We start from the raw sequence: 27,125 nt of genomic DNA, 5'->3' as shown, positions 1-27,125 counted from the left end.
TTTTTTTAAATAAAGGAAGAAGAAAGAAACAAGGAAAAACAGGCGATAAAATGGTGATTTAAAGTGTAAAATGGCGTAAAATTGCAGAAAGTTAAAACAGAAAGCAAAAGGGGTTGACAATGTAGATAAAATACACAGGAATCAGACAAGTAACATAGTAGACACACAATTAAAAAAACATGGCGACAGTCTGGTGTGTGTTCGCAAGAGATAAAAGGCACACCCAGCGACAGTATGATGGCTGTTTGCAACAAGTCCCAAAAAACACAACACGGAACACTCACTGTAAAACACGCACTGTAGAACACTCACTGTAGAACACTGCACGAAAGTGGCAGCACAAAGATGACACTCTTGAGCCAAAGGCAGATGGGGGGGGGGGGGGGACCTGCGGGAGGGGGAAAAACAAGGAGGGAGGAGAGGAAAAAACGAAAAGGGGGGGAACCAAGGAGGGAGAGGACTAATAAAGGGGGAGAAGGGCAGATGCGAGAGGCAATGAGAGGAGGCAGAGGAGGGAAATGTAAAAGGACGTGGGTGAGAGAAGGGGGCAAAGAGAGGGGAGGTGGGGAAGAAAGAGGATGGAAGGGGGGGAGAGGGAGCCCAGGAAAAGGACAGAGGAAAGGAGGGGGAGTGAGGATCAGAGTTGATAGGAGGGATAAATGGAGGGAGAGAGGGCATCATCCGGGAGGGGGAGTTGATGGAAGCCACTTTGGGAAAGGAGATGTAGGGTGTAGAGATGGAGACTAGGGGGGACACAACGGTGAAGACGTGGCAGGGGGCAGGGATCGGAGAGGAGAGGAGCAACCAGGGGGTGAGGGGGTTCAAGACGGCGGGAGGTGTAGAGGATGCGGACATGTTCGAGCAATAGGAGCAGATGGGGGAAAGGAATGAGATCATAGAGGATCCGCGTGGGGGGCGGGAGGCGTATACGGAAGGCGAGGCGGAGTGCATGACGCTCAAGGATCTGGAGGGACTTATAGAATTTGGGGGGGGGGGGGGGGGGGCAGACCACTGAGGCTCCGGGTACTCTCGCATTTATAGAGTGCATAGAGGGCACACCATTCGTCACGTGATGCCGACGGTATGCCTATCTTTGGAAGGCGTCATCATTCTCGATTAACAGCAATCGATTGTCATTCCGCTGGCGCAACGTCGACATCCATAATGTGTCTAACTTTAAAACTTCCTCTTTTCTATTAAAATTGTTATGGTGTTTGTGAATCTCTAATGCTTCTGTATACATGCGCGCATGATAATGGGATGTTCGTGCTAGAACGCTTGTCTCATTAAATTTAATTTCGTGGTTCCCATCTCGAAAAACATGCTCAGCTACGGCCGATTTTTCGATGTGTCCTAAGCGACAGTTTCTTTTATGTTCGGCTAAGCGGGTGTTTACACTTCTTTTCGTTGTTCCAATATATACTTGACCACAAATGCATGGAATTTTGTATACCCCAGGTGTTACTAGGGGGTGTCGGCCGTCTTTTGCAGTTCTTAAATATTCCTTAATCTTCTTGCTGGGTCTGAAGATTGTTTCGATCCCATACTTGGCCGGAACTTTCCCGGTACGGTCCGTGACTTTATTAATGAACGGTAGGAAAACTTTTCCATTAGGTGATCGTTGTTGCTCTCCACTTCTGGCTTCTTTTCTTCTTTGATGGAGGGCTCGATCAATTTTCTTGCTGGTATAACCGTTTTTAATGAAGGCTGACCTTAAGTGATTTAGTTCATCTTGTAAGTAAGCCGGCTCGCAGATTTTGTTGGCTCTGTCCACCAAGGTTTTCATGATAGCTCTTTTTTGCCTAGGATGATGGTTAGATTCCCCCACTATCATGCGCGCACGTATAGAGAAGCAATAGAGATTCACAAACACCATAACAATTTTAATAGAAAAGAGGAAGTTTTAGAGTTAGACAAGATATGGATGCCGACGTTGCGCAAGCAGAATGACAATCGACTGCTCTTAATCGAGAATGATGACGCCTTACAAAGATAGGCATACCGTCGGCATCACGTGATGAATGGTGGTGCCCTCTATGCGTTCTATAAATGCGAGAGTACCTGGAGCCTCAGTGGCAGTAGCCGGACGACCTCAGAAGATGTCTCCCGCAGACGGGGACGAAACGTTAGGTGGAAATTTTATGCATCGACCACTCTCAGCCCGGAAGTTTCAACTGAAGGCAAAGTCTGTAGTTTCCCAGTTTATATTAAATTTCAAAGTCACCAATAAACGTAACACAACTGCAGTATCAGAATGTTCTTTAAATGAAATAAAGACGCAGAGATGTAAGAAGTTCTAAACAGCATGGCCGATGACACTTTTAGTCTATTATGTAAATAATATTTCTTTAGACATCAGGACGGTCCATGAAATAGTTTTGCGTATGTGATGTAAGACAGTTGTTGTTGCTGTTAATAATGAAGATAATGATGATGATGAGGATGAGGATGATTATAGGATTTTACTTGGCACTCGACACGCCTCTTTAGTGCCCACGAAATATATTGGTAAATGAAAATGTGAGCAACCTCAGCAATCTAATTGGCGAAAACAGAAGCAATATCTGGCGTTCACCGAAGAAGTGTTCTAGGCCCTTTACTGCTCCTGATCTTCATAAACTATTTAGGTGACAATCTGAGCAGCTGTCTTACGTTGTTTGCATATGATGCCTTCATTTAGCGTCTTGTAAAGGCATCAGACAACCTCCGCTAGGGCCGTGCCTAGTCGGCGGTACGGGTCTCCCACATCGTCCCGCTACGCTCCTCGGAGTATGGGACCTCATTATCATCATCATCATCATCATCATCATCATCATCAAAGGCATCAGATGATCAAAGCCAATTGCAAAACTATTTAGGAAAGGTATCAGCAGTGTGCAAAAAGTGGGAATTGACTCTAAATACTGGAAAGTGCTAAGTCATCCACTTGAGAACTGAATGGAATCCGCTAAATTCCGGTTACACGATAAATCAGGAAAATCTATAGGCTGTGATTTCAACTAAATTTTTAGGGCTTACAATTACCAATAACTCAAATTGGAACGATCATATAAATCATACTGTCGGGAAAGCGAACCAAAGATTGCGGTTATTTAGCAGAACACATAGAAAACGCAACAGGCTTATTAAACAGAATGGCGACATTACGCTTGTCCATCTTCTTCTTGAGTACTGCTGCACAGTGTGGGATACACTTCAGGTAGGATTGGCAGAGGACAGCGAAAAAGTACAAAGAAGGGCAGCTCGTTTTGTGTCATCGAGAAATTGGGGAGAGAGTGCCACGGTCATTATACGTGAACTGGGATGGCAATCATCAAAACAAAGGCGTTTTTCATTGCGGCAGGATCTTCTCATGGAATTTCAATCACCAGCTTTCTTCTCCGAACGCAAAAATATATTGTCTTACCCCCACCAACAAAGGGAGAAACGACCTCCATAATAAAATAAGAGAAACCAGAGCTCACAAGGAAAGATTTAAATATTGGCTGTTCGAGAGTGGAACAGTACAGAAATGATTTGAAGGTGGTTAGGTGAACCCTTTACCAGATACTTAATTGTGAAATGCAGTGTAATCTTGTAGATGTTGATGTAGAAATGTTTGTTGAATCAACAACGGAGGATTAGAAGGCATCACATTGATGTTTTACCTTCGACTGTATCACCCACACCGTCGAAATGGTTTCACTGTCACGGTACACCGAAACGTCGACAGCAGCAGACGGCACAGCAAATGGCGACTGATCATTTATCTTAATGTCAGCAACAGCACAAAGTTATAATTGTGCTGTTATAATTTTCTTATTTAGAAAATACTACACATCGTAATGAGATCTCGCTACGGAAATTATGCGAGAATCTCGAGGTTCTGGTGGCATACAGTCTTAGATCAGCATTGAAAAGAAGCTGTTTCACCGACCTTTGAGACATTTACGCCAGCAAGTTCCGTGTTACCACTATTAACAAGCTTTCGAAGTTAGCAGGAGAGCTAGTTGTCCTCAATCATTCTGCGTGTTTAAATTATTTATTCGTCATTTATTTAGTAAAAAAAGAACTACAAAGCTGCGTGTACGAATAAGGTTCGCATTTGTCGAACTTGCACGGATGTGTGAGCGTTAGCGCAATTGTACTATTTGCAAAAGGACAGGTTCATAAATGGTTCAAATGGCTCTGAGCACTATGGGACTCAACTGCTGAGGTTATTAGTCCCCTAGAACTTAGAACTAGTTAAACCTAACTAACCTAAGGACGTCACAAACATCCATGCCCGAGGCAGGATTCGAACCTGCGACCGTAGCGGTCTTGCGGTTCCAGACTGCAGCGCCTTTAACCGCACGGCCACTTCGGCCGGCTGTAAAAGGACAGCCTGCGATCAGTGTTCAGTGACGTAAGTCATCTCACCGAGGCACTATAGCATTTAAATTTACTTCTCAATAACTGAAAGTTTTGAAAATAAATGGTAACAGTAATAATTTACCGTTCGTTTTGGTTACTTGTACTTGGAAATTATGATGCAATACTACGTACAAATCAATTGTTGTGTTTTAATAACAATTACTTTCAAAGCAGTAACTGCAATTAGTATTCACTTATCGTCTTTTTTTCTGAATAGGTACAGTAAAAAGCACATAACATCTCACTGGGTAACCTTTTGGTTGAAAGAAGATACGACGTTTGTACAAGGCTTCAGGTGAGTTAGCAAATTGAGGTATTACTGGAAAGTTGATTGCGACTATCACGCACTCTGTTGGCCGTAGTGCTGGTTACCTCTGTACAGTGCGATCCGCTCGCACATTAATTGTAGATCTGACGTCAGTTAGAACGAATGTCATCACAATAAAAGCTTTTTGTTGAGACTAGTAGAAATCGTAATTTTTTAATGTTTATAACTGGTTTATATTTAATGCAACAGTCTTCATATTTGATTAAGACAAAAATCCGTACATGCTGTATCATGTTTAGCGCTAAGCTGGAACCCACTATGATGTATTTTATAATTCTCTTCTGTTATATGGACGTTGCGGAAACACCTACGGATAATTTCTTTTCCCCACTATTCTAGAAAGCATACTATATACTACCTGACCTTCCAATGTACTTTGGACCCAAACATTAACACAGTGTTGATGAAACAGACTGAAATACTGAGCTGTACTCCGTCTTCTAGGCCCAGAGAGTCAACTGTATTGTTCCCCTTTGGGTAGACGTCTCTAATCACTGCTTGTTTGTCTCGCTCCGTTCTGTAAATCAGAGGGGTGAGAGAAAGATAACTGTTCTGTAAATCAGGGGGGTGAGAGGGAGACAATTTAACTCAGATATTTGCCAGTCTTCAAAGTATAGGCAGATCCTCATTACACCTTGGGCGCCCGGCATTGGAATCTTGCTTTCGCTACGGCTGTAGATTTTAACTGTGCTGTTACTCAGTGTATTTGTCCGAAGTTCAAATGATTCAAATGGCTCTGAGCACTATGAGACTTAAAATCTGACGTCATCAGTCCCCTAGAACTTAGAACTCCTTAAACCTAACTAACCTAAGGACATCACACACATCCATGCCCGAGGCAGGATTCGAACCTGCGACCGTAGTGGTGGCACGGTTTCAGACTAAAGAGCCTAGAAGCGCTCGGCCACAGCGGCCGGCTTGTCAGAAATGTACAGTGCAAACGAATCAAACTTAATTGGAATAAGCAAGTAAATTTTAATGTTAACATGAGAAACTCATATCCAAAGATGGCTGATATTTAAATATTGACGTTCTGGCTGACGACAGGAGAGAGAAATAGTCGAACGAATGGCTCAACTGAGAGAAAAAAAATGGCTCTGAGCACTATGGGACTTAACATCTGAGGTCATCAGTCCCCTAGAACTTAGAACTACTTAAACCTAACTAACCTAAGGACATCACAAACATCCATGCCCGAGGCAGGATTCGAACCTGCGACCGTAGCGGTCTTGCGGCTCCAGACTGCAGCGCCTTTAACCGCACGGCCACTTCGGCCGGCTCAACTGAGAGAGAATAGGCCAGAAACAGGGTGAACACTGGTTTCCAATCGCCTTGTATATGCCCACATCAGACGGCAAGGGAACAACAAATTCTCCGGTCCCGACAAGGTCTGTGTCCCACACCTACAACATCTAGCTTCTTCCACATCTACCTCACCACAATATACAACCAATGTTCTCCCTAACCTAATTCCCAACTTCCTTGAAAACTACTTGGGTTATCACCTCACCTAAACCACATAGGAACCTCAGCCTACCCCACAATTATGGATCCATATCAATACTGTGCTTTCTAGGGAAAGAGCTCGGAGTGTGTCATACACAAAGTCCTCACCACTGAGCAGTTTCGCTTCTGACCAGAACACAGCACTGTTCACCAATCCCTGCGTCTGTTGTAATACATATGCAGGGCGAGAGACTGGAAACACAGTACAGGAGCGTTCTTTCTCGGCGTCGAGAAAGCGTTTGATAAGCTTGGTACGCCGGCTTAATATAAAAATCATCCCATATAGATATTCCAGAAAACATGATCCGAGTGACTGATACGTTTCTGGCAGGGAGGCATTACCCTGTTAGCAACAGCGGCACGATCAAGAATGCTGTGGCTGGGAGCCCTTCGGGGCTCGGTTATGGTACCTGTGCTTTACACGTTGTACACCAAAGACGCGCTAAAATTGGCTGGAGGTGAAGCTGCCCTCTTTGGGGGTGATATGGTGGTGTATAAAAGCAGCAGCAACCTAAAAATTCTTGCACAAGAAGTGCAGCAACACTTAAATATCATCATCCAATGGTGCAACATCTGGAAGGTTAAAATCAATCCAGAAAATTAAAATAAATTCAGAAAAGAGTATTGCTGTGAAGTTCACAAGTTAACTCCTCCAAACCGACAAATCTCTGTGGCTCGCAGAGTGTTAGAATGAAGTGACTTCGCAACATACCTGGGCTGTAGCTCGACAGGCGCCTGACATTCGTGATACAAATAAACACAACAAGAAGCAATGTTTGTGCTGCTTTTACCAATTGTGTGTGGGTTTATTGCTAAACGCAAAGCTTGGATTGGATGCACCAGTGTATCTTGCAAACAATTTTGTACAGATCAGACGTATGGTCAGTGGTACCAACCACATACCTGAAGAAGCTACAATCATTAGTAAAATCCTCAGCATCATCACAGACGCAGGCCGGTACACGTCGAACACTCATGTTAGGGACCTGTTAGGCGAAACATCCATCCCCACATGCCTACAGATAAAGTCCGAAAACCTGTGTAGGAAGGCTTCCAATTCACCCCACCGTCTTATTCGGCCAGGTACAAATTAAATAAAAGTCCTTAATGATGGGTACATAGTCGTTTCCAGTAGCAGAAAAGGAACAAAAAAACCTGAAGTTACGCTGTGACAGACAGATCATCATCAACAATGTCACATGCCTTCATTCAGTATGACACTGTGTAAAGATTTGGCGTTGCTGCAGGGCATCAGTCGAGTAACAGCGTATTAGGAAACTTTGGCATTACCTTTCTTCCCTCTGCCCATTAATTTCTGGTGTTGAAGTGTCTTCAGCATTTAATATAAAAATCCACTACATCAGGATCGAACGTTAACACACTTGTATCCATAAGGAAACTGGATATGAATGCTCGTTATTTAATAATTAATTTTTTTACGTGCGCTATAGAATTTCTAGATGATTCGTGAATAACATGTGGTTATTTTAACGAGTTAACGGGTGTTCAGAGTAGTCAAAATTTATTGATTATACGCCACATGAGTAAGACTTGTTGAGGCATGAAGAATGCCTGAGCACTGTGGTCAGCGATTGGGTGTAGCAGTAAGTACCAAAGAAATATTAAATTAAAACATTTGTCTGAGCATCAGATGTCGCCCATGGAATAAAATAGTAGACAGTCTACAATAGGGAACTCTAGGATACTATATTTGGCTTGAACATGACTCCTTTATTTGAAATGTCAAAATATACAGTTCGCAAAGCAATGAAACGTTGATGATATTCAGGTGTGATACAAGTCACGGCTTAACGGATTTGCATCCGTGCCTTCTCTCAACGACACCCCTGAAACATGAGTTTAAATTTGAAAATTTTGCCCATTGGTTGGCACAATCCTAAAAACTGCATGTTTAATACATTCATAGGAAATAACAGGTACTTCATAGGAAGTTGACAACTTTTCTCTTTGCAGAAACCAACGAGTGCCTAGGAACTAAGTGCAACAATCCACATATTTGGAGAGTCCATCTCCAGACAAAGTCCACGTCGATTGTGCGACCATTACCTTCGTTCACCCCGCTTTTGACACATCAGAATGTGCTGAAGACATCGATGGCTAAAAGTCAATGGATTTACGCCCACTCTCTTCCACGACTTCATCTTCGATGGCTGCTGTGTCAGCGGACCCCTCGCTCTTTGCTTTGGATTCTTTTCCTGAAATAAACACAAGGAAGTCATCAAGAAATAGAATGTTGTTTTTCTACTATATTTTTCTCTATGTATGTCACCTGCATTTGTATTGGTGTACGTTGTGTTGTTGCCTGTAAAGTGGATTTTTCTAGCAAACACAAGAAAGTGCACAAATAAAATAAAAGTTAAGTGCCGGCATTTGCTATGTTTTTCGACTCGTTCTTACATTTCTTTATGCATGTCAGAATAATCAGTACAAAGAAATACAACCAGAAATTTTAGAACATACCAAACAAGTAACTTAAACACGTCCGGGTAGAAGTGTATGGAAGATCACACCATGGAGGACAAAAAGCAGGCAACCTCAAGAGAATCTGGAGTTGCGTGAAGTAGATCTTTCTGGTTGTAAGACGGGGAGAGCGTCATAGCAGAACAAGTGGTCCATGACTTGCGCTGTGCTGCAATCGCAGTCCTAGTAGTGACAACCGGAAATCTCCATTTTGAAGATTACATTGGGATCTTCTGACATCAGAGCGTAGACGATTGTGAGCATGCCACGTAATGCACTTCTCTTGGTGGCCACGAGGGGGATTTTTAGATGGATGAGGCCAACATCGTTTACAACTTGTGCTTTCCACATTTCCATATTGGTTTCGATGGAGTCGTTTGCAGAAGCTTTTCCTGGACATCCACCTCTGGATGGCTGGTACAAAATCATGCAGTTAATGGCTAGGCTTCGGATCTGGTTTGTGTTTTCCACTTCACGAAGTGGACAGATGTCTGGGGAAACAGTATCTGCCAGATGTTAACCATTGGCGAATACTGTAGGCCGTAGACATCCAGTAACAAACTACCACGTCTCATTCAATTCCTTGTCGACTTCTTAGGCGTGCGCAAACCCGTACCACAAAGGGCATGCGTATTCTGCCGCTGCTCTTGAAGTTCGTGGCTAAGAGACCCATGTACACCCGATTATCTTCCTTAGGATATTATTTCTGGCCTCCACTTTCAACCTCATATCATGGAAAAGCCGTTCTTACTCTCATGCGTAGCATCCACGTTCTTATATAGCCAACATGCTGCGTACCAGCAATGAAGTTGCATAAAAAAGGGGATAGATCTGATGCTTACAACTACCGCCCAATCTCACTTATGACAGCTTTATCCAAAATTCTTGAAAAAGTAATGTATTCAAGACTAGCATCACATACTCGTATTTGTAAAATGAAGTACTAACAAAATGTCAATTTGGTTTTCAGAAAGGCTTTTCAACAGAAAATGCTATATATGCTTTCACTGATCAAATATTAAATGCATTGAATAACCGAACTTCACCCACTGGAATATTATGTGATCTCTCAAAGGCTTTTGATTGTGTGAATCGTGAAATTTTTCTAGATAAGCTTAAGTATTGTTGTATGTGTCGGACAGTGCACAAATGGTTTAATTCATACTTAACTGGAAGAATGCAGATGGTTGAAATTAACAGTATAGATGGTCTGCAAAAACCAGCAGAGTCCTCTAACTGGGGAGGTATGAAGAATGGTGTCCCACAGGGTTCAGTCTCAGGTCTCTTATTGTTCTTAATATATATTAACGACTTGCCACTCTATATTCATGAAGATGAAAAGTTATTTCTTTTTGCTGGTGATAAAAGTATAGTAAAGACACCCAAGAAGCAAGAATCAGCTGAGAAAATTGCAAATTATGTCTTTCAGAAAATTATTAAGTGGTTCTCTGCAAATGGACTCTCACTAAAGTATGAGAAAACAGAGTTTATACAATTCTGTACAGTAAATGGCAAACGGAAGTCTGTTGCTAAGGCAGAATACTCAACATTTCTGGGTGCGTGCATGGATTAGGAATTGAATTGGAAGAAACACGTCGATGATCTGCTGGAATGGTTAGGTTCAGCTACTCATACTATTAGGGTTATTGCAAATTTTGAGGATAAATGTATCAGTAAATTAGCCTATTGTGCCTATTTTCATTCACTGCTTTCATATGGCATCATATTTTGGGACTAGTCGTCATTAAGAGAGAAAGTATTCATTGCACAAAAGCTTTTAATCAGAATAATAGCCGGAGACCACCCAAGATCACCTTGCAGACGTTTACTTAAGGAACTCGGGATGTTCACAGTACCTTCACAATATATATATATATATATATATATATATATATATATATATATATATATTCACTTATGAAATTTGTCATTAATAGCCCATCCCAATTCAAAAATAACAGCGAAATGGATAGCTACAACACTAGAATGAAGGATGATATTCACTATTCTGGATTAAATCTCACTTTGGCACAGAAAGAGGTGAATTATGCTCCCACAAAAATCTTTGGTCATATGCCAAATACACTCCTGGAAATGGAAAAAAGAACACATTGACACCGGTGTGTCAGACCCACCATACTTGCTCCGGACACTGCGAGAGGGCTGTACAAGCAATGATCACACGCACGGCACAGCGGACACACCAGGAACCGCGGTGTTGGCCGTCGAATGGCGCTAGCTGCGCAGCATTTGTGCACCGCCGCCGTCAGTGTCAGCCAGTTTGCCGTGGCATACGGAGCTCCATCGCAGTCTTTAACACTGGTAGCATGCCGCGACAGCGTGGACGTGAACCGTATGTGCAGTTGACGGACTTTGAGCGAGGGCGTATAGTGGGCATGCGGGAGGCCGGGTGGACGTACCGCCGAATTGCTCAACACATCGGGCGTGAGGTCTCCACAGTACATCGATGTTGTCGCCAGTGGTCGGCGGAAGGTGCACGTGCCCGTCGACCTGGGACCGGACCGCAGCGACGCACGGATGCACGCCAAGACCGTAGGATCCTTCGCAGTGCCGTAGGGGACCGCACCGCCACTTCCCAGCAAATTAGGGACACTGTTGCTCCTGGGGTATCGGCGAGGACCATTCGCAACCGTCTCCATGAAGCTGGGCTACGGTCCCGCACACCGTTAGGCCGTCTTCCGCTCACGCCCCAACATCGTGCAGCCCGCCTCCAGTGGTGTCGCGACAGGCGTGAATGGAGGAACGAATGGAGACGTGTCGTCTTCAGCGATGAGAGTCGCTTCTGCCTTGGTGCCAATGATGGTCGTATGCGTGTTTGGCGCCGTGCAGGTGAGCGCCACAATCAGGACTGCATACGACCGAGGCACACAGGGCCAACACCCGGCATCATGGTGTGGGGAGCGATCTCCTACACTGGCCGTACACCACTGGTGATCGTCGAGGGGACACTGAATAGTGCACGGTACATCCAAACCGTCATCGAACCCATCGTTCTACCATTCCTAGACCGGCAAGGGAACTTGCTGTTCCAACAGGACAATGCACATCCGCATGTATCCCGTGCCACCCAACGTGCTCTAGAAGGTGTAAGTCAACTACCCTGGCCAGCAAGATCTCCGGATCTGTCCCCCATGGAGCATGTTTGGGACTGGATGAAGCGTCGTCTCACGCGGTCTGCACGTCCAGCACGAACGCTGGTCCAACTGAGGCGCCAGGTGGAAATGGCATGGCAAGCCGTTCCACAGGACTACATCCAGCATCTCTACGATCGTCTCCATGGGAGAATAGCAGCCTGCATTGCTGCGAAAGGTGGATATACACTGTACTAGTACCGACATTGTGCATGCTCTGTTGCCTGTGTCTATGTGCCTGTGGTTCTGTCAGTGTGATCATGTGATGTATCTGACCCCAGGAATGTGTCAATAAAGTTTCCCCTTCCTGGGACAATGAATTCACGGTGTTCTTATTTCAATTTCCAGGAGTGTAGTATTAAAAGTCTGACAGATAGCCAACCAACGTTTAAAAGAAAATTAAAAGAATTTCTGAATGACAACTCCTTCTACTCAATAGATGAATTCTTAGATATGAAGTAGTAACTGTAAAAAAAGATTAATTGATTATTTTGTATAGAGGAAACTTATGTTAAATTGGAACGTTCCACATCGTTACAAAATGTCGTGTTCATGACCTATGGAACAAGGATTAATGTATGTATGTATGTATGATGTGTTTCAGGCAAAAGAAACGTTTTTATTCCATTGACGCTTCCGTGATTGTTTTGGTTCGTTGTTATTGCTAGGGTTCTGGTATCCTAAATTTTAAATTTCAGTCCTTTGGTGTTACGAATATACCGGATATTTCAGGGCTTTCTCAGATTACAAACATTCGTAATACATAAAATATGATACAAGGACAAATACATTTTGTCTTTAATTGCATGTGATACATTCAAGTGTTTTGTACATACATACCGACTGTTACGTTATTTGTTACAAAGCCTACTGATGTAACAACACCGGAATCGGACACCATTCGCAAACAGTGTGTACTCAATTCAGGAGAAAGCCAATGTGTCGTCTGACATAAAGAGACACAGTCACCAAAAACAGACCAGGGAAAATTCCATACGGCGTAGCAGAGACAGTCATCAGATGTTAAGAACATCATGGTGTGGTTTGCGAAGTTGAAGCGTCTGTGATCTCCCTAGAACTGGCAGGCCTAGACCCAGTACGCAGCCACTTCAGACAGTGAGAGACGCCTTTGTGAGTCGTCCCCAGAACAGAGATCGCAGAACCTCAAGTGAATTGCAGATGCCGAAGACATCAGTGCCCGGCATCGTACATAAATAACTTAGTTTTCGTGGGTACAAAGTTCAGATCGTGCAGTCCCTCCAACGATCTGATAAAAGAGCTCATTTTGACTTTGCTGTTGCGATGCTGTCTGAGACTGAGGAAGATGATGACTATCTGAAACATGTCCTTTTCTCAGATTAAATCACATTTCATTTGAACGGTGTTGTCAATCGATGCAGTACTAGGATCTGTGGGTCCGAGAATTCCCACGCTGTGTTTGAGATCGTCAGAGACCGTCCTAAGCTGTGCAGTATTATGCATAATAACATCACAGGACCTTTCTTCTTCAGTGAAACGTCATTCACAGCCAATACTTATCTTGATATGTTGCAGTTATTTGTTGTACCACAGATTCAGGACATTCCCGTCTTACGTTTCCAACAAGGTGGTGCGGCACGTATTTGGGGGTTGGATGTCCATACCTATTTGGATAAAACATTTCCGGGAAGATGGATCGGATGTGGAGGTCCTATCAATTGGTCTCCGCGATCACCGAACGTAACACCACTGGATTTCTTCTTTTGGGGTTAAGTCAAGGACCAGTCTTTTTTTTTTAAATATATATATATATATATATATATATATATATATATATATATATATATATATATTTGTTCAGTCATTATATTCATGCATGTTAACCCACTACCTAAATACATTATTGGGTCCTAATTTCATACTTAATATTTGCAGCTGTTATTTATACACTACAGGTAAATCCTTATTATAACCTATCAATACAGCGTCTCTAATTTTCTAGTTTTTAGTTTCTATCTAAGTCTGAATGTTAGTTACTTATGTCTTTCTCTAATTCTGTTAGTATTAAGATGCATCTACTTTATTCTACGAGCCTATGCTACCAGCAGCTTTACAAGCGTGCTGATTGTTGATGGCCTTGCCCACCGAGCTAATCCCAGTGGACGTGCTCCTGGCACTTCGTATCGCTGCAGTCTATACTAAGAATCCTTATCCTATCTTTCTACATGCTAATCTATTTCTTAAATCTAGCGTCTCAGTTGGTGCATGTCATATCCAGTGGTGATGCACACCCTCCCCCCTAATTCAGGGCAAGGCGGATTCCAGCCATGAGACGGTTGGCCATGTCCAGGCCCGGCGGAACAGGGAAGGTGCACAGAGTCCAAATCTGTATGATTGTTACTGGTTGTTCCTTATAAATTCCCTAAGGACCTTTTTCGAGATCTCATCTGTAAATTTAAGACATTGAATGTGCCCTCTTGCCGTAGCAGGTGGTGCGTGTCGTTGTTCGGAAGTTGTCTTAATTCATTTGCTACATCATCTAAGAGGGGGCACTGTGCCTTGCACAGCGCCACAGTCACACGTTGGTGTAGCCTGCTTCCCGAACAGACATAGGTATGTCGGGTAGGGCCCATGTCCAGTACGGAAGTGCAGCAGTCCTCTCGTAGGCATGAAGTATGTTAACTGAGCGTTCCTCTATATCTGGCAACAGCTCATAGGTTCTGCGCCCCGTTTCCTCGTTATTCCACTGATCCTGTCATAGTTCTAACCCTCTCTTTTTATTGCAGTCTTGTTCCCAGCATAGACCCCTATTATTTCTATTACTTTTCCCCTCCTCTCCTTCTTCACCCAGTACCAGGCAGCCCGCTCTCTGATTTTAATATCCAGTGGACAGATCCCCATTAACACTAGAAGCGCCCTTCCAGGAGTTGGTCTGTGTGCTCCTGCTGAACGTAGGAGCATATTACGCTGCACCCTCCTTACGGCCATGACAGGCATGACCCTCGTGAGTCTGTGTGCCCAGACCCCTGATCCGTATCCTACTATCGATGTGAGAATGCTGTTATGGTAGAGTTTTATTAGGTTAGGTGGAAGATGAAAACGTTTATGACCTATTCCGATGAGGTTGTTTAGCAGTACCAGAGATCTTTGAGATACGGTATCAATGTGTGACGCAAAGTTCCACCTCTCATCGATTACTACACCTAGATATCTGGCCTCACGGTGCCGAAGAACTGGTGAGCCATTGATTTTTACTGTTGGGTTTCTGACAAGTTGACCTTTAAGTAGCAGATATGTTGACTTACTAGGTGTGATAGTTATTTTAGCCTTGTGGCACTATGCTGTCAAAATAGTTATGGCTCTCTCTACTTTGGGCTCTAAATCCTCGCGGCTCCGGCCGCCGACCAGCAGGAGGAGGTCGTCAGCGTGGGCTATGGCATCTAGCACATCGTCACTACTTTTCAGGTCTTCCAGAAGTGGCTCCATGTTGATGTCCCAAAAGAGAGGTCCCAGGGTGGAGCCCTGAGGACATCCTTTTGTTACTTTCTTACTGACTTTGCCGCTAGGGGCCGATAGCCAGACCTCCCTGTCTTCGCAATAGTTTCTGAGACAGCCATATAGCGGCGTTGCACAATCCTTCTCCCGCAAGCAGGAGAGGAGTGAGGGCCACCTCAGGTTCTCAAAGGCGGCACTGAGGACCACCATGATGCCGACGACATACTTGTGCGGGGCACAGTCACAGAAATCGGCATCCAGGGCAATTGCGTCAGACGCAGACCGCCCTGATCGGAAACCGAATTGTCTGTCACTCATCCCGCACAGTACACGTGGTGCTGTCAGTCTGTCTGCTAGCAAGCTCTCAAAAAGTTTGCCCAGAAGGTCCAATAGACAGACAGGTCTGCATGATTTAATTTCTGTGGGATCTTTTTCCGGACCCTTTTTGATTATTACTGTATTTCCTTTTTCCAGACTGCTGGGAATTTCCCGAGTCTTAGGCACTCGTTGTACAACTTTGTGAGAGGTGCCACCAGCTGGGGGGCGAGGAATTGCATCACCTTCGCAGTAATGCCGTCTGGGCCAGGAGCCTTTCCCCTCTTAAGGGCCTTGATTTGGGCAGCTACTTCCTCTTCAGAGAAGGGGTAAAGGTCCAGGTTTACCAAACACCAGTGAATGACAGCAGAAGCATTCTCGTAGTTTTCCGGCGCACTCTAACTGCAAATTTGTATGTCAACCTGGTGGTGCGACCTGTTGTGGTGCCATTCACGAAAAGCACGCCAGGGGGTGTTTTCCAACTGGATAACACTCACCCACATACCGCTGTTGTAACCCGAAATGCTCTACATAGTATCGACATGTTGCCTTGGCCTGATCGATCACCAGATCTGTCTCCAATCGAGCACATATGGGACATCGTCTGACGACAACTCCAGCGTCATTCTCAGACAGCATTAACCGTGCCTGTACTGACAGACCAAGTGCAACAGGTATGGAACTCCTTACCACAAACTGACATCCGGCGCCTGTACAACGTTCCTTAAATGAACTGAGGACCAATTATGCGGTCCCCAATAATCTCACACCAACTATGCACCCTCTGCTGGGGGTTACACCGTCTATAGATGTATCAGAGTTCCATATTTGCAATGACGTACCCTCGCGCTTATGTTAACTAGTGTTCTAGCAATGTTAATCACTCAAATATGGCTACCTAGACGTATTCCCAAAATTTCATTACTCTGCAGTAATTATTTTTTGGTGTTGGAGATTTTTTTCCGTCGTTGTGGATTTTCCGGCAGCTGTTGTTCATAATCCACATTTTACTTTCAATCCAGCGTTTACTGCATTTTGTGCGCAAAATGGATCCATCCTTATCATGTGACTTTTCACCAGCAATTTAACAGGCGAAATTGCAGAAGATACATATAGCTATGTCACATGGTTCTAATATTACATCGTCAAAGGGTTATATTTTCCGATGAAACAAGCTTTAAGGAATACAGCAATAGAAAAGCTGAATATAAGAAATACGAATTATTGGGAGTTTGGAGTCCTTATTGGCTCAGGGAAGCTGAATATAAGAGGCAGCAGAGGCTGAAAGTTTGGTGCGGGATTATTGGGGAATGCATAACTACTCCTTAATTCATTTAAGAAACTTTAACAGGTAAAAGATACGCACAGTATCGTACCGAAGTGTTCCTAGCTCTTCTACGGAAGTGCTACATCAAACGCCTAGAGGTATGCGGTAGCAACACAATAAGCGCCTAGATCACTACAAGCGCCCACCCACCTCTCTCCTGGTCGTTGGGTTGGACGTAAAGACGTTCTCCTGATTTGATGCCACCCCTGGGTAGACTCAAAGATGAATCCTATGCTCAAGTTCCGACGACACAAGAGGATTTAAAACATCGCATTGTTGTATCGTGGGCAACAGTATCGAAAAAACCTGTTCAGTCTGTTTGCAAGTCCATCATCAGCTCCTGCAATTGCAATTGACGATTGAGATTTTGAACACTTGATTATGTAAACGGAGTTTTATGAAAGCGTTTGAGTTTGCGTTTTTGCTGATGTAATTTTACAAGTTTGTCTGTAGAAATTAAAAAAATTTTAGCTTCATTATCCATGCGAAACTATCCTATAACATTTTTACACCTCTTTTACCCGTTTTACAAATCCATTCAGTTCTTGCCATTCGCCAATCTTTCAAAATTCCGGCAAAAATCAGAAACCTTTACCGTAATTAACAAGTGAACCATCATTCGATGCCTATTCATTTGCCTAATATATTGTTTTGATCCGACCACATGTAGCCAAGTGTGATTAGTATTAAAGCTTTCACGACCGGATGACATATCTTCTGGTAAACCTTCCGGGATGTAAGGTCGTGGTCCATGAAACTCTTCAGCTCCTAACGTTTCGTCCAGAGCTGCGCTGGACATCTTCAGAGGGATGTTTCTCCTCCCTTGCCGGACGAGAAACACCCCTCTGAAGATGTCCAGCGCAGCTCTGGACGAAACGTTAGGAGCTGAAGAGTTTCATGGACCACGATCTTACATCCCGGAAGGTTTACCAGAAGATGTGATTAGTATTAGCTTTAAGTCTGAATTTGTAATTAGATCCTCTTAGCTGCGTTAGACTAGAAGGCCACATTGGCTGGACGTGACAGTTCCGTATGTAACACCACCTTCCGCAACAGATAGCAGTTTGTTCGATGTTCAGAAAAGACACATCCTAAGTTTTAAAAATTTTGTTCTATTTATATGACATGCGAAAAGTGAATCCTGTATAAGTCTTCGCTTTAAGATCTACGATATTAGCAGCAAAACTTACTGCAGTTGCAACTGAAAAAGCTGATACGCATATCTCTGTAATGAATAAAGCTAACGGAAGAGACTATTCATAGTTTAATGAAGGCTGAAAAAAGGAATTATTGTACCATAAACGGATCGATGGACAATAGGAGTAAACACCTTAAATGACCCGCCTTGTATGGGTGCCCATTACATTGATCTCAACTGACACTACGAAAGGGACAATGCTGCAGTTATTTCCAGTTCAAGGTGATAGAATAATTTCCAGCTCTGAGCAACGGAGAGTTTTGCATTAGATGTCCTACATAACTGAAAATTAGACGAGGAAACTATTGGTTATTTACGTACTTGTTACACAATCAAGACTTTCCTCGTGATAATCTACATTCGGTTTCAAAGTTTCCTTGAAAGTTTGGCGAAACCTTAGCCAACACTGAGCACTTCTAATTTATCTGGGATCTCAGTGTAATTACCCACTAGCTCTATTTGGAGAAATAAATGTTTTAGGGTAACGAAAATTCTTTTAGTCACGTTGTTGTTGTTGTGGTCTTCAGTCCTGAGACTGGTTAGATGCAGCTCTCCATGCTTCTTCATCTCCCAGTACCTACTGCAGCCTACATCCTTCTGACTCTGCTTAGTGTATTCATCTCTTGGTCTCCCTCTACGATTTTTACCCTCCACGCTGCCCCCCAGTACTAAATTGGTGATCCCTTGATGCCTCAGAACATGTCCTACCAACCGACCCATTCTTCTAGTCAAGTTGTGCCACAAACTCCTCTTCTCCCCAATCCTATTCAGTACCTCCTCTTTAGTTACGTGATCCACCCATCTAATCTTCAGCATTCTTCTGTAGCACCAAATTTCGAAAGCTTCTATTCTCTTCTTGTCCAAACTATTTATCGTCCATGTTTCACTTCCATACACGGCTACACTCCATACAAATACTTTCAGAAACGACATCCTGACACTTAAATCTATACTCGATGTTAACAAATTTCTCTTCTTCAGAAACGCTTTCCTTGCCATTGCCAGTCTACATTTTATATCCTCTCTACTTCGACCATCATCAGTTATTTTGCTCCGCAAATAGCAAAACTCCTTTACTACTTTAAGTGTCTCATTTCCTAATCTAATACCCTCAACATGACCCGACTTAATTCGACTACATTCCATTATCCTCGTTTTGCTTTTGTTGATGTTCATCTTATATCCTCCCTTCAAGACGCCATCCATTCCGTTCAACTGCTCTTCCAAGTCCTTTGCTGTCTCTGACAGAATTACAATGTCATCGGTGAACCTTAAAGTTTTTATTTCTTCTCCATGGATTTTAATACCTACTCCGAATTTTTCTTTTGTTTCCTTTACTGCTTGCTCAATATACAGATTGAATAACATCGGGGAGAGGCTACAACCCTGTCTTACTCCTTTCCCAACCACTGCTTCCCTTTCATGTCCCTCAACTCTTATAACTGCCATCTGCTTTCTGTAAAAATTGTAAATAGCCTTTCGCTCCCTGTATTTTACCCCTGCCACCTTCAGAATTTGAAAGAGAGTGTTCCAGTCAACATTGTCAAAAGCTTTCTCTAAGTCTACAAATGCTAGAAACGTAGGTTTGCCTTTCCTTATTCTTTCTTCTAAGATAAGTCGTAGGGTCAGTGTTGCCTCACGTGTTCCAGTATTTCTACGGAAGCCAAACTGATCTTCCCCGAGGTCGGCTTCTACTAGTTTTTCCATTCGTCTGTAAAGAATTCGCGTTAGTATTTTGCAGCTGTGGCTTATTAAACTGATTGTTCGGTAATTTTCACATCTGTCAACACCTGCTTTCTTTGGGATTGGAATTATTATATTCTTCTTGAAGTCTGAGGGTATTTCGCCTGTTTCATACATCTTGCTCACCAGATGGTAGAGTTTTGTCAGGACTGGCTCTCCCAAGGCCGTCAGTAGTTCCAATGGAATGTTGTCTACTCCGGGGGCCTTGTTTCGACTCAGATCTTTCAGTGCTCTGTCAAACTCTTCACGCAGTATCGTATCTCCCATTTCATCTTCATCTACATCCTCTTCCATTTCCATAATATTGTCCTCAAGTACATCGCCCTTGTATAGACCCTCTATATACTCCTTCCACCTTTCTGCTTTCCCTTCTTTGCTTAGAACTGGGTTTCCATCTGCGCTCTTGATGTTCATACAAGTGTTTCTCTTATCTTCAAACGTCTCTTTAATTTTCCTGTAGGAAGTATCTATCTTACCCCTAGTGAGATAAGCCTCTACATCCTTACATTTGTCCTCTAGCCATCCCTGCTTAGCCATTTTGCACTTCCTGTCGATCTCATTTTTGAGACGTTTGTATTCCTTTTTGCCTGCTTCATTTACTGCATTTTTATATTTTCTCCTTTCATCAATTAAATTCAATATTTCTTCTGTTACCCAGAGATTTCTACTAGCCCTCGTCTTTTTACCTACTTGATCCTCTGCTGCCTTCACTACTTCATCCCTCAAAGCTACCCATTCTTCTTCTACTGTATTTCTTTCCCCCATTTCTGTCAATTGTTCTCTTATGCTCTCCCTGAGACTCTGTACAACCTCTGGTTCTTTCAGTTTATCCAGGTCCCATCTCCTTAAATTCCCACCTTTTTGCAGTTTCTTCAGTTTTAATCTACAGGTCATAACCAATAGATTGTGGTCAGAGTCCACATCTGCCCCTGGAAATGTCTTACCATTTAAAACCTGGTTCCTAAATCTCTGTCTTACCATTATATAATCTATCTGATACCTTTTAGTATCTCCAGGCTTCTTCCATGTATACAACCTTCTATCATGATTCTTAAACCAAGTGTTAGCTATGATTAAGTTATGCTCTGTGCAAAATTCTACCAGGCGGCTTCCTCTTTCATTTCTTAGCCCCAATCCATATTCACCTACTACGTTTCCTTCTCTCCCTTTTCCTACACTCGAATTCCAGTCACCCATGACTATTAAATTTTCGTCTCCCTTCACTATCTGAATAATTTCTTTTATTTCATCATACATTTCTTCAATTTCTTCGTCATCTGCAGAGCTAGTTGGCATATAAACTTGTACTACTGTAGTAGGTGTGGGCTTCGTATCTATCTTGGCCACAATAATGCGTTCACTATGCTGTTTGTAGTAGCTTACCCGCATTCCTATTTTCCTATTCATTATTAAACCTACTCCTGCATTACCCCTATTTGACTTTGTGTTTATAACCCTGTAGTCTCCTGAGCAGAAGTCTTGTTCCTCCTGCCACCGAACTTCACTAATTCCCACTATATCTAACTTTAACCTATCCATTTCCCTTTTTAAATTTTCTAACCTACCTGCCCGATTAAGGGATCTGACTTTCCATGCTCCGATCCATAGAACGCCAGTTTTCTTTCTCCTGATAACGGCGTCCTCTTGAGTAGTCACCGCCCGGAGATCCGAATGGGGGACTATTTTACCTCCGGAATATTTTACCCAAGAGGACGCCATCATCATTTAATCATACAGTAAAGCTGCATGCCCTCGGGAAAAATTACGGCCGTAGTTTCCCCTTGCTTTCAGCCGTTCGCAGTACCAGCACAGCAAGGCCGTTTTGATTATTGTTACAAGGCCATATCAGTCAATCATCCAGACTGTTGCCCTTGCAACTACTGAAGGCTGCTGCCCCTCTTCAGCTTCATTAGTAGATAATAAAGACTTGCTGTGTTTAAAATTGTATTATTTGTGTTTCCAGGTAACGATCACACATGTAGATGATGTTACTGGGAAAGCGAACCAAAGACTGCTCTTTATTGACAGAAGACTTAGAAAATGCCACAGGTCTATTAAAGAGACTGCCTACACTACTCTTGTACGTCCTCATCTGGAATATTGCTACGCGATGTGGAATCTGCATCAGATAGTATTGACAGAAGACAGCGAAAAAGTTCAAAGAATGGCTGCTCGTTTTGTATTATCACGGATGTGATATACAAACTGGGATATGCATCATTTTTCAAAGTTGTTTTTGCTTGCGGCAAGATCTTCTCACGAACTTTCAATCACCAAGTTCATCCTCCGAATGTGAAAACATTTTCTGGCGACCACCTGCATAAGGATAAATGATCATTGCAATAAAATGAGAGAAATCAGAGCTCGCGCGGAAACATTTAAGTGTTCCTTTTTCCCGCCCGCTGGTCGAGAGTGGAAAGGTAGAGAAGTAGCTTCAAGGTGGTTCGATGAACCCTCTACCAGGCACTTAATTATGAATTGTAAAGTAGTCGTGCATGTGTAGAGGTATACGCAAAATTGAGACAAGTAGTGAAGTTGCACTTATGTTTGCGCTTTATGAAATTTACAGCAAACTATGTGTTACTGTAATTGTAAACGAAAATCCCAGTAGAACTGTCTGATTAAGAAGGACTATCTGGTCTTGTACTAAACTCTCTTGTGCTTACACAGATAGTGGAAGAGGCAAAGACTATTTAGCAAATGTAGTTACAATACACGGAATAAATGAATGGATTACTTACAGACTATCCGCATTGAAACGAATGAAGGTCGCGAAATGGTAAGGTTCTGTACTCGTATTCATTTAGTTAGTCATTTAGGTAGTTAGTTTCATGTCCCAAGCATTATTTGTATGATTAATTACAATGATGTGGAACGAGACATTTTACATTCACATTAAACATACGTATGTAAATATAACTATATGATGACCATTTAGAAGTGTGTTACATTTTTTATTATTTTGATTTTATTTTTCAAAATGCAGTTCTGAATTAGTTATTCATACTCACCATCTTTTACACATTACAAAAATTGAAATTCCTCTACGGAATAGAAGAAATTTGAAGGAGAACTTTTTGTCTTTGTTCTCAAATTTAACCTTACTGTCGGATATTTTATATCAGTGGGTAAGTGATCCAAAATTTAGTGGCAGCATTCAGATACCCTTTTTGAGCTAAAGACATACTTAATGTGTAATAATGAATGTCATTTTCTTTTCTTGTAATTATGCAAGCCATTTTTCCTTTTGGACTGTGGTAGGTTGTTAATTATGTAAAAACATTCATGGCGAAATGAATATACTGTGAAGCAGTAGTCGAAATGCTTAACTGTTTAGACAAATGTCTAGACAACGATCGTGGATGAGCTCGGCACATTATTCTTACAATACGTAAGACAGCGATTCAAATTCCTGTCCCCCATAGATTTAGATTTCCGCTATTTCCCTAATTTGTTTAACTTCAGTGTTGGGATGGTTTCTCTGGAAAAATTGCAATCGGTTTTCTTCCCTTTTCTTCGCCAGTCCGAATTTGTTCTCCATCCGTAATGACATAGTAAGCTTCCTTCTTTTGCCATATTGGAATGCAAGGGTGCAGTCTTGTTGCGAACTTAACTATGAAGACGAAAGTACTACCTTTTCCTGTGTAACCTTCATCAGAATGAACATAAGTTGTCTTAAATTATTGTGAAGTGCGAGGCTCAAGTTTGTTCTTGCCACAATCTAAAATTGAGGTAACCTGCCAGAAAATATAGGCACTAAAGTCGTGCAGACTGCCTACATCTTCACTAGCAGGTGGCCCAATGGACGCCTACGGAAGATGACTACATACACTGAAGCGCCAAAGAAACTCGTATAGGCATGCGTATTCAAATACAGAGATACGTAAAGAGGCAGAATACGGCGTTGCGGTCGGCAACGCCTATACAGGACAACAAGTGTTTGGCGCTGTTGCTAGATCTGTTACTACTGCTACAATGGTAGGTTAGAGTTTCAACGTGGTGTTATAATCGGCGCACGAGCTATGGGACACAACATCTCGAGATAGCGATGAAGTAGGGATTTTCCCATACGACCATTTCACGAGTGTACTGTGAATATCAGGAATCCGGTAAAACGCCAAATCTCCGACATCACTGCGCCCGGAAAAATATCCTGCAAGAACAGGACCAACGACAACTGAAGAGAATCGTTCAACGTGACAGAAGTGCAACCCTTCCGCAAATTGCTGCAGATTTCGATGCTGAGCCTTCAACAAGTGTCAGCGTGCGAACCATTCAACGAAACGTCACCGGTATGGACTTTCGGAGCCGAAGTCCCACTCATGTGCCTTGATGACTGCACGACACTAAGCTTTACGCCTTGCCTGGGCCATCAACACCGACATTGGACTGTTGATGACTGGAAACATGTTGCCTGGTCGGACGAGTCTCGTTTCAAATTGTATCGATCTGATGGACATGTGCGGGTGTGGAGACAACCTCATGAATCCATGGACCCTGCATGTCAGCAGGGGACTGTTCAAGCTGGTGGAGGCTCTGTAATGGTGTGGGGCGTGTGCAGTTGGAGTGATATGAGACTCCTGGTACTTTTAGATACGACTCTGACAGGTGACATGTACGAAAGCATCCTGTCTGATCACCTGCATCCATTTATTTCCATTGTGCATTCCGACGGACTTGGGCAATTACAGCAGGATAATGAGACACGCCAAACGTCCAGAATTGCTACAGAGGGTCTCCAGGAACACTCTTCTGAGTTTAAACACTTCCACTGGCTACCAATCTCCCCAGACATGAACCTTACTCAGCTTATCTGGGATGCCTTGCAACGTGCTGTTCAGAAGAGATCTCCACTCCGTCGTACTCTTATGGATTTACGCACAGCCCTGCAGAATTCATGGTGTCAGTTCCCTCCAGCTCTACTTCACATATACGTCGAGTCCACGCCACGTCGTGTTGCGGCACTTCTGCGTGCTCGAGGGGCCCTACACGATATTAGACATGTGTACAGTTTCTTTAGCTCATCAGTGTATGTTAGTCCTCCGCACAGAGTTCATCTAACTGAGATGTAGACTGATTTTGGGGCACAAGCACTTGCTAGAGGGTTAATAGCATGATCAAAGGATTACTAGCGTGAACTTAGTTTGTGATGACCGACTACGAACTCACAGAATTTATAACGACTGGAACACACTTGCTGCACTTGATTTTTGGAATGCTTCAGAAATATTATCGTTTTGTTTTGGTCGACCCAGAAACATATAGTGAGCTGTTGTATTAACTGCGTGTCTACCTCTCACATGCTTCTTAGCTGTGGTGGAACGAACCCCCTCCACCACCAACACGAAAGCTTGCAGGCGCGAGCATTCACTCACCTGAGGGGCAAATGTTCCACGGCTGCTCCTCGGCTGTGGTGAACACGGCGTAGACGACGTACCCAGCTGCTGACAGCGCCGCCGACAGGTAGAACACCGCGTTCCAAGCAGACCGCGTTTGCTGCAGGCATACAAATCACACACGTCCCAATAAAAACGGCCAAGTCGCGACTATTGGTATAGGTCGACGAAGCGAAGTGTAATGAGGGCCGTATTGTACAGTATCATTTCTAACTAATTTATCTTTTTCCTCGATCGATTGAGAAATGCGACACTAAATTTATACTTTTAATGTCCAAAATGATTGTTTCTTGGGAGAAGGACCACAGAATAAAAAGTAAGCCCCGCCATCAACATACTGAACCTCTGTGTAAAATGAAGAGTTATTCTTCCAGTTAGACATTTCTCTCGGATGGGCTATAGCTCTGGGCAGTAAAACGAATGTTTATCAAATGAATGAGCATCAAGATAAAGGTCTTCTTACTTTTTTTAAGTCTGAAATATCTGTCTATTTACCAATAACAATCGTTAAAATTTATCCTCTGTTTTTCACCACTTATGACACGGTATGTACGCAAAACTACATACAGATGGGTTTTCAAAGAGGAATACTTTCTAATAATGAAAATACAGGGTGAGCACAAAGTCTTGCCCTGATTATAACAATTTATTACAGAATATCCGTTTGACATAATAATTCACATTTGATGCCGTTACATAGGTTAGTATTACTAGCTTCTTTTAAGACCACTTACGTTAGTAAACCTTAACGTGTGCTCCCTTGGTTGCTCGGAGAATGTCGAGGCGGTATTCCTGTTCCTGCCAGGTGTTTCGTAACATGTGTTCTGTCACAGTACCCACAGCAGCTTGTGTCCTAGCCTTCAGTTCGTCGACGTCAGCAACTGGTGTGACGAAGACTCTGTCCTTGATATAGCCCCAGAAAAAAAAAAAGTCAAGGGGCGTAATGTCTGGAGAGGAGGGTATATCCGGATCGGTGGATTGGAAGGAACGGTCCAACACCCTGGCCACCCCGCTCTTCAGACATTACGCCCCTTGACTTTTTTTTCTGGGGCTATATCAAGGAAAGAGTCTTCGTCACATCAGTTGCTGACGTCGACGACCTGAAGGCTAGGATGCAAGCTGAAACGTCCCCTTAGAAAAAATTATGAATTACTGTGCTGATAAACCTCTTACGTTATTTGATTTTCAAACAGCTGAGCAAAACTGAACGTACTCAGACATTTCTCTCTTTACTTATTTTGATCATCACTAAACTGACACAATATTTTTAGCGCAACGCAATCTAACTTTCAATAATCCCCACAAAAGAATGGCCCTCAGTAACAATAACCTATACCTTTCACGAATCACTTACCTCACAAAAATCTTCGTTACTCGTACTACTGCAATACAGCGAGCGCCAATACTGCCAGCTAAATAAAAGATTCTAACTACTGAAGGCACTAACTACTGATAGGCATAGTTACCGAATGAAAGATTTTGTTGCAAACGAAATAATGTATTTGCTTTGTCATTTTATTGAGTGCGTGTCAATAATCAATCTCCCACCCTACCCCAACCCCCTCACCTGCGCTCACGTCATAGGTGGGAGCCAAAGGAAAGATGAGAAAGTATAAACTCCCTTTTCTGCTTCGGGTCGTATTCAAATTTCGTCGAATGGTTGTAAACGGTCTCTTCAACCCTGTATTCCAGAACAAGGTCCTGAAGATTCTCTTAAAAATTCAGTCTACTCATTAGTAAATTATGATGTTAGTCTATATCTCCCCTTAGGTACTCCTTACAATCTAATATCTGATTTCGGAATCTCTGACTC

General features: G+C 43.0%; 1 protein-coding gene across 1 annotated transcript in view; it reads right to left on the bottom strand.

Annotated features, from left to right (window-relative positions):
• Window positions 1-7,987: 7,987 nt before the first annotated feature.
• LOC126252109 (sialin-like) overlaps window positions 7,988-27,125 on the bottom strand; it is a 168,957-nt gene continuing 149,819 nt past the window's right edge. Inside the window, exons 7-8 of the mRNA XM_049952973.1 lie at window positions 25,292-25,412; window positions 7,988-8,442 (exon numbers count right to left, since the gene is read on the bottom strand). Of these exons, the coding sequence (XP_049808930.1) occupies window positions 8,345-8,442; window positions 25,292-25,412 (219 nt within the window). The 3' untranslated portion in view covers window positions 7,988-8,344. The remainder of the gene's footprint in view (window positions 8,443-25,291; window positions 25,413-27,125) is intronic.

This window comes from Schistocerca nitens, chromosome 4 (assembly GCF_023898315.1).
Source record: "Schistocerca nitens isolate TAMUIC-IGC-003100 chromosome 4, iqSchNite1.1, whole genome shotgun sequence".
Taxonomy (NCBI): domain Eukaryota; kingdom Metazoa; phylum Arthropoda; class Insecta; order Orthoptera; family Acrididae; genus Schistocerca; species Schistocerca nitens.
This window is presented reverse-complemented; position numbering and strand designations above follow the sequence as displayed.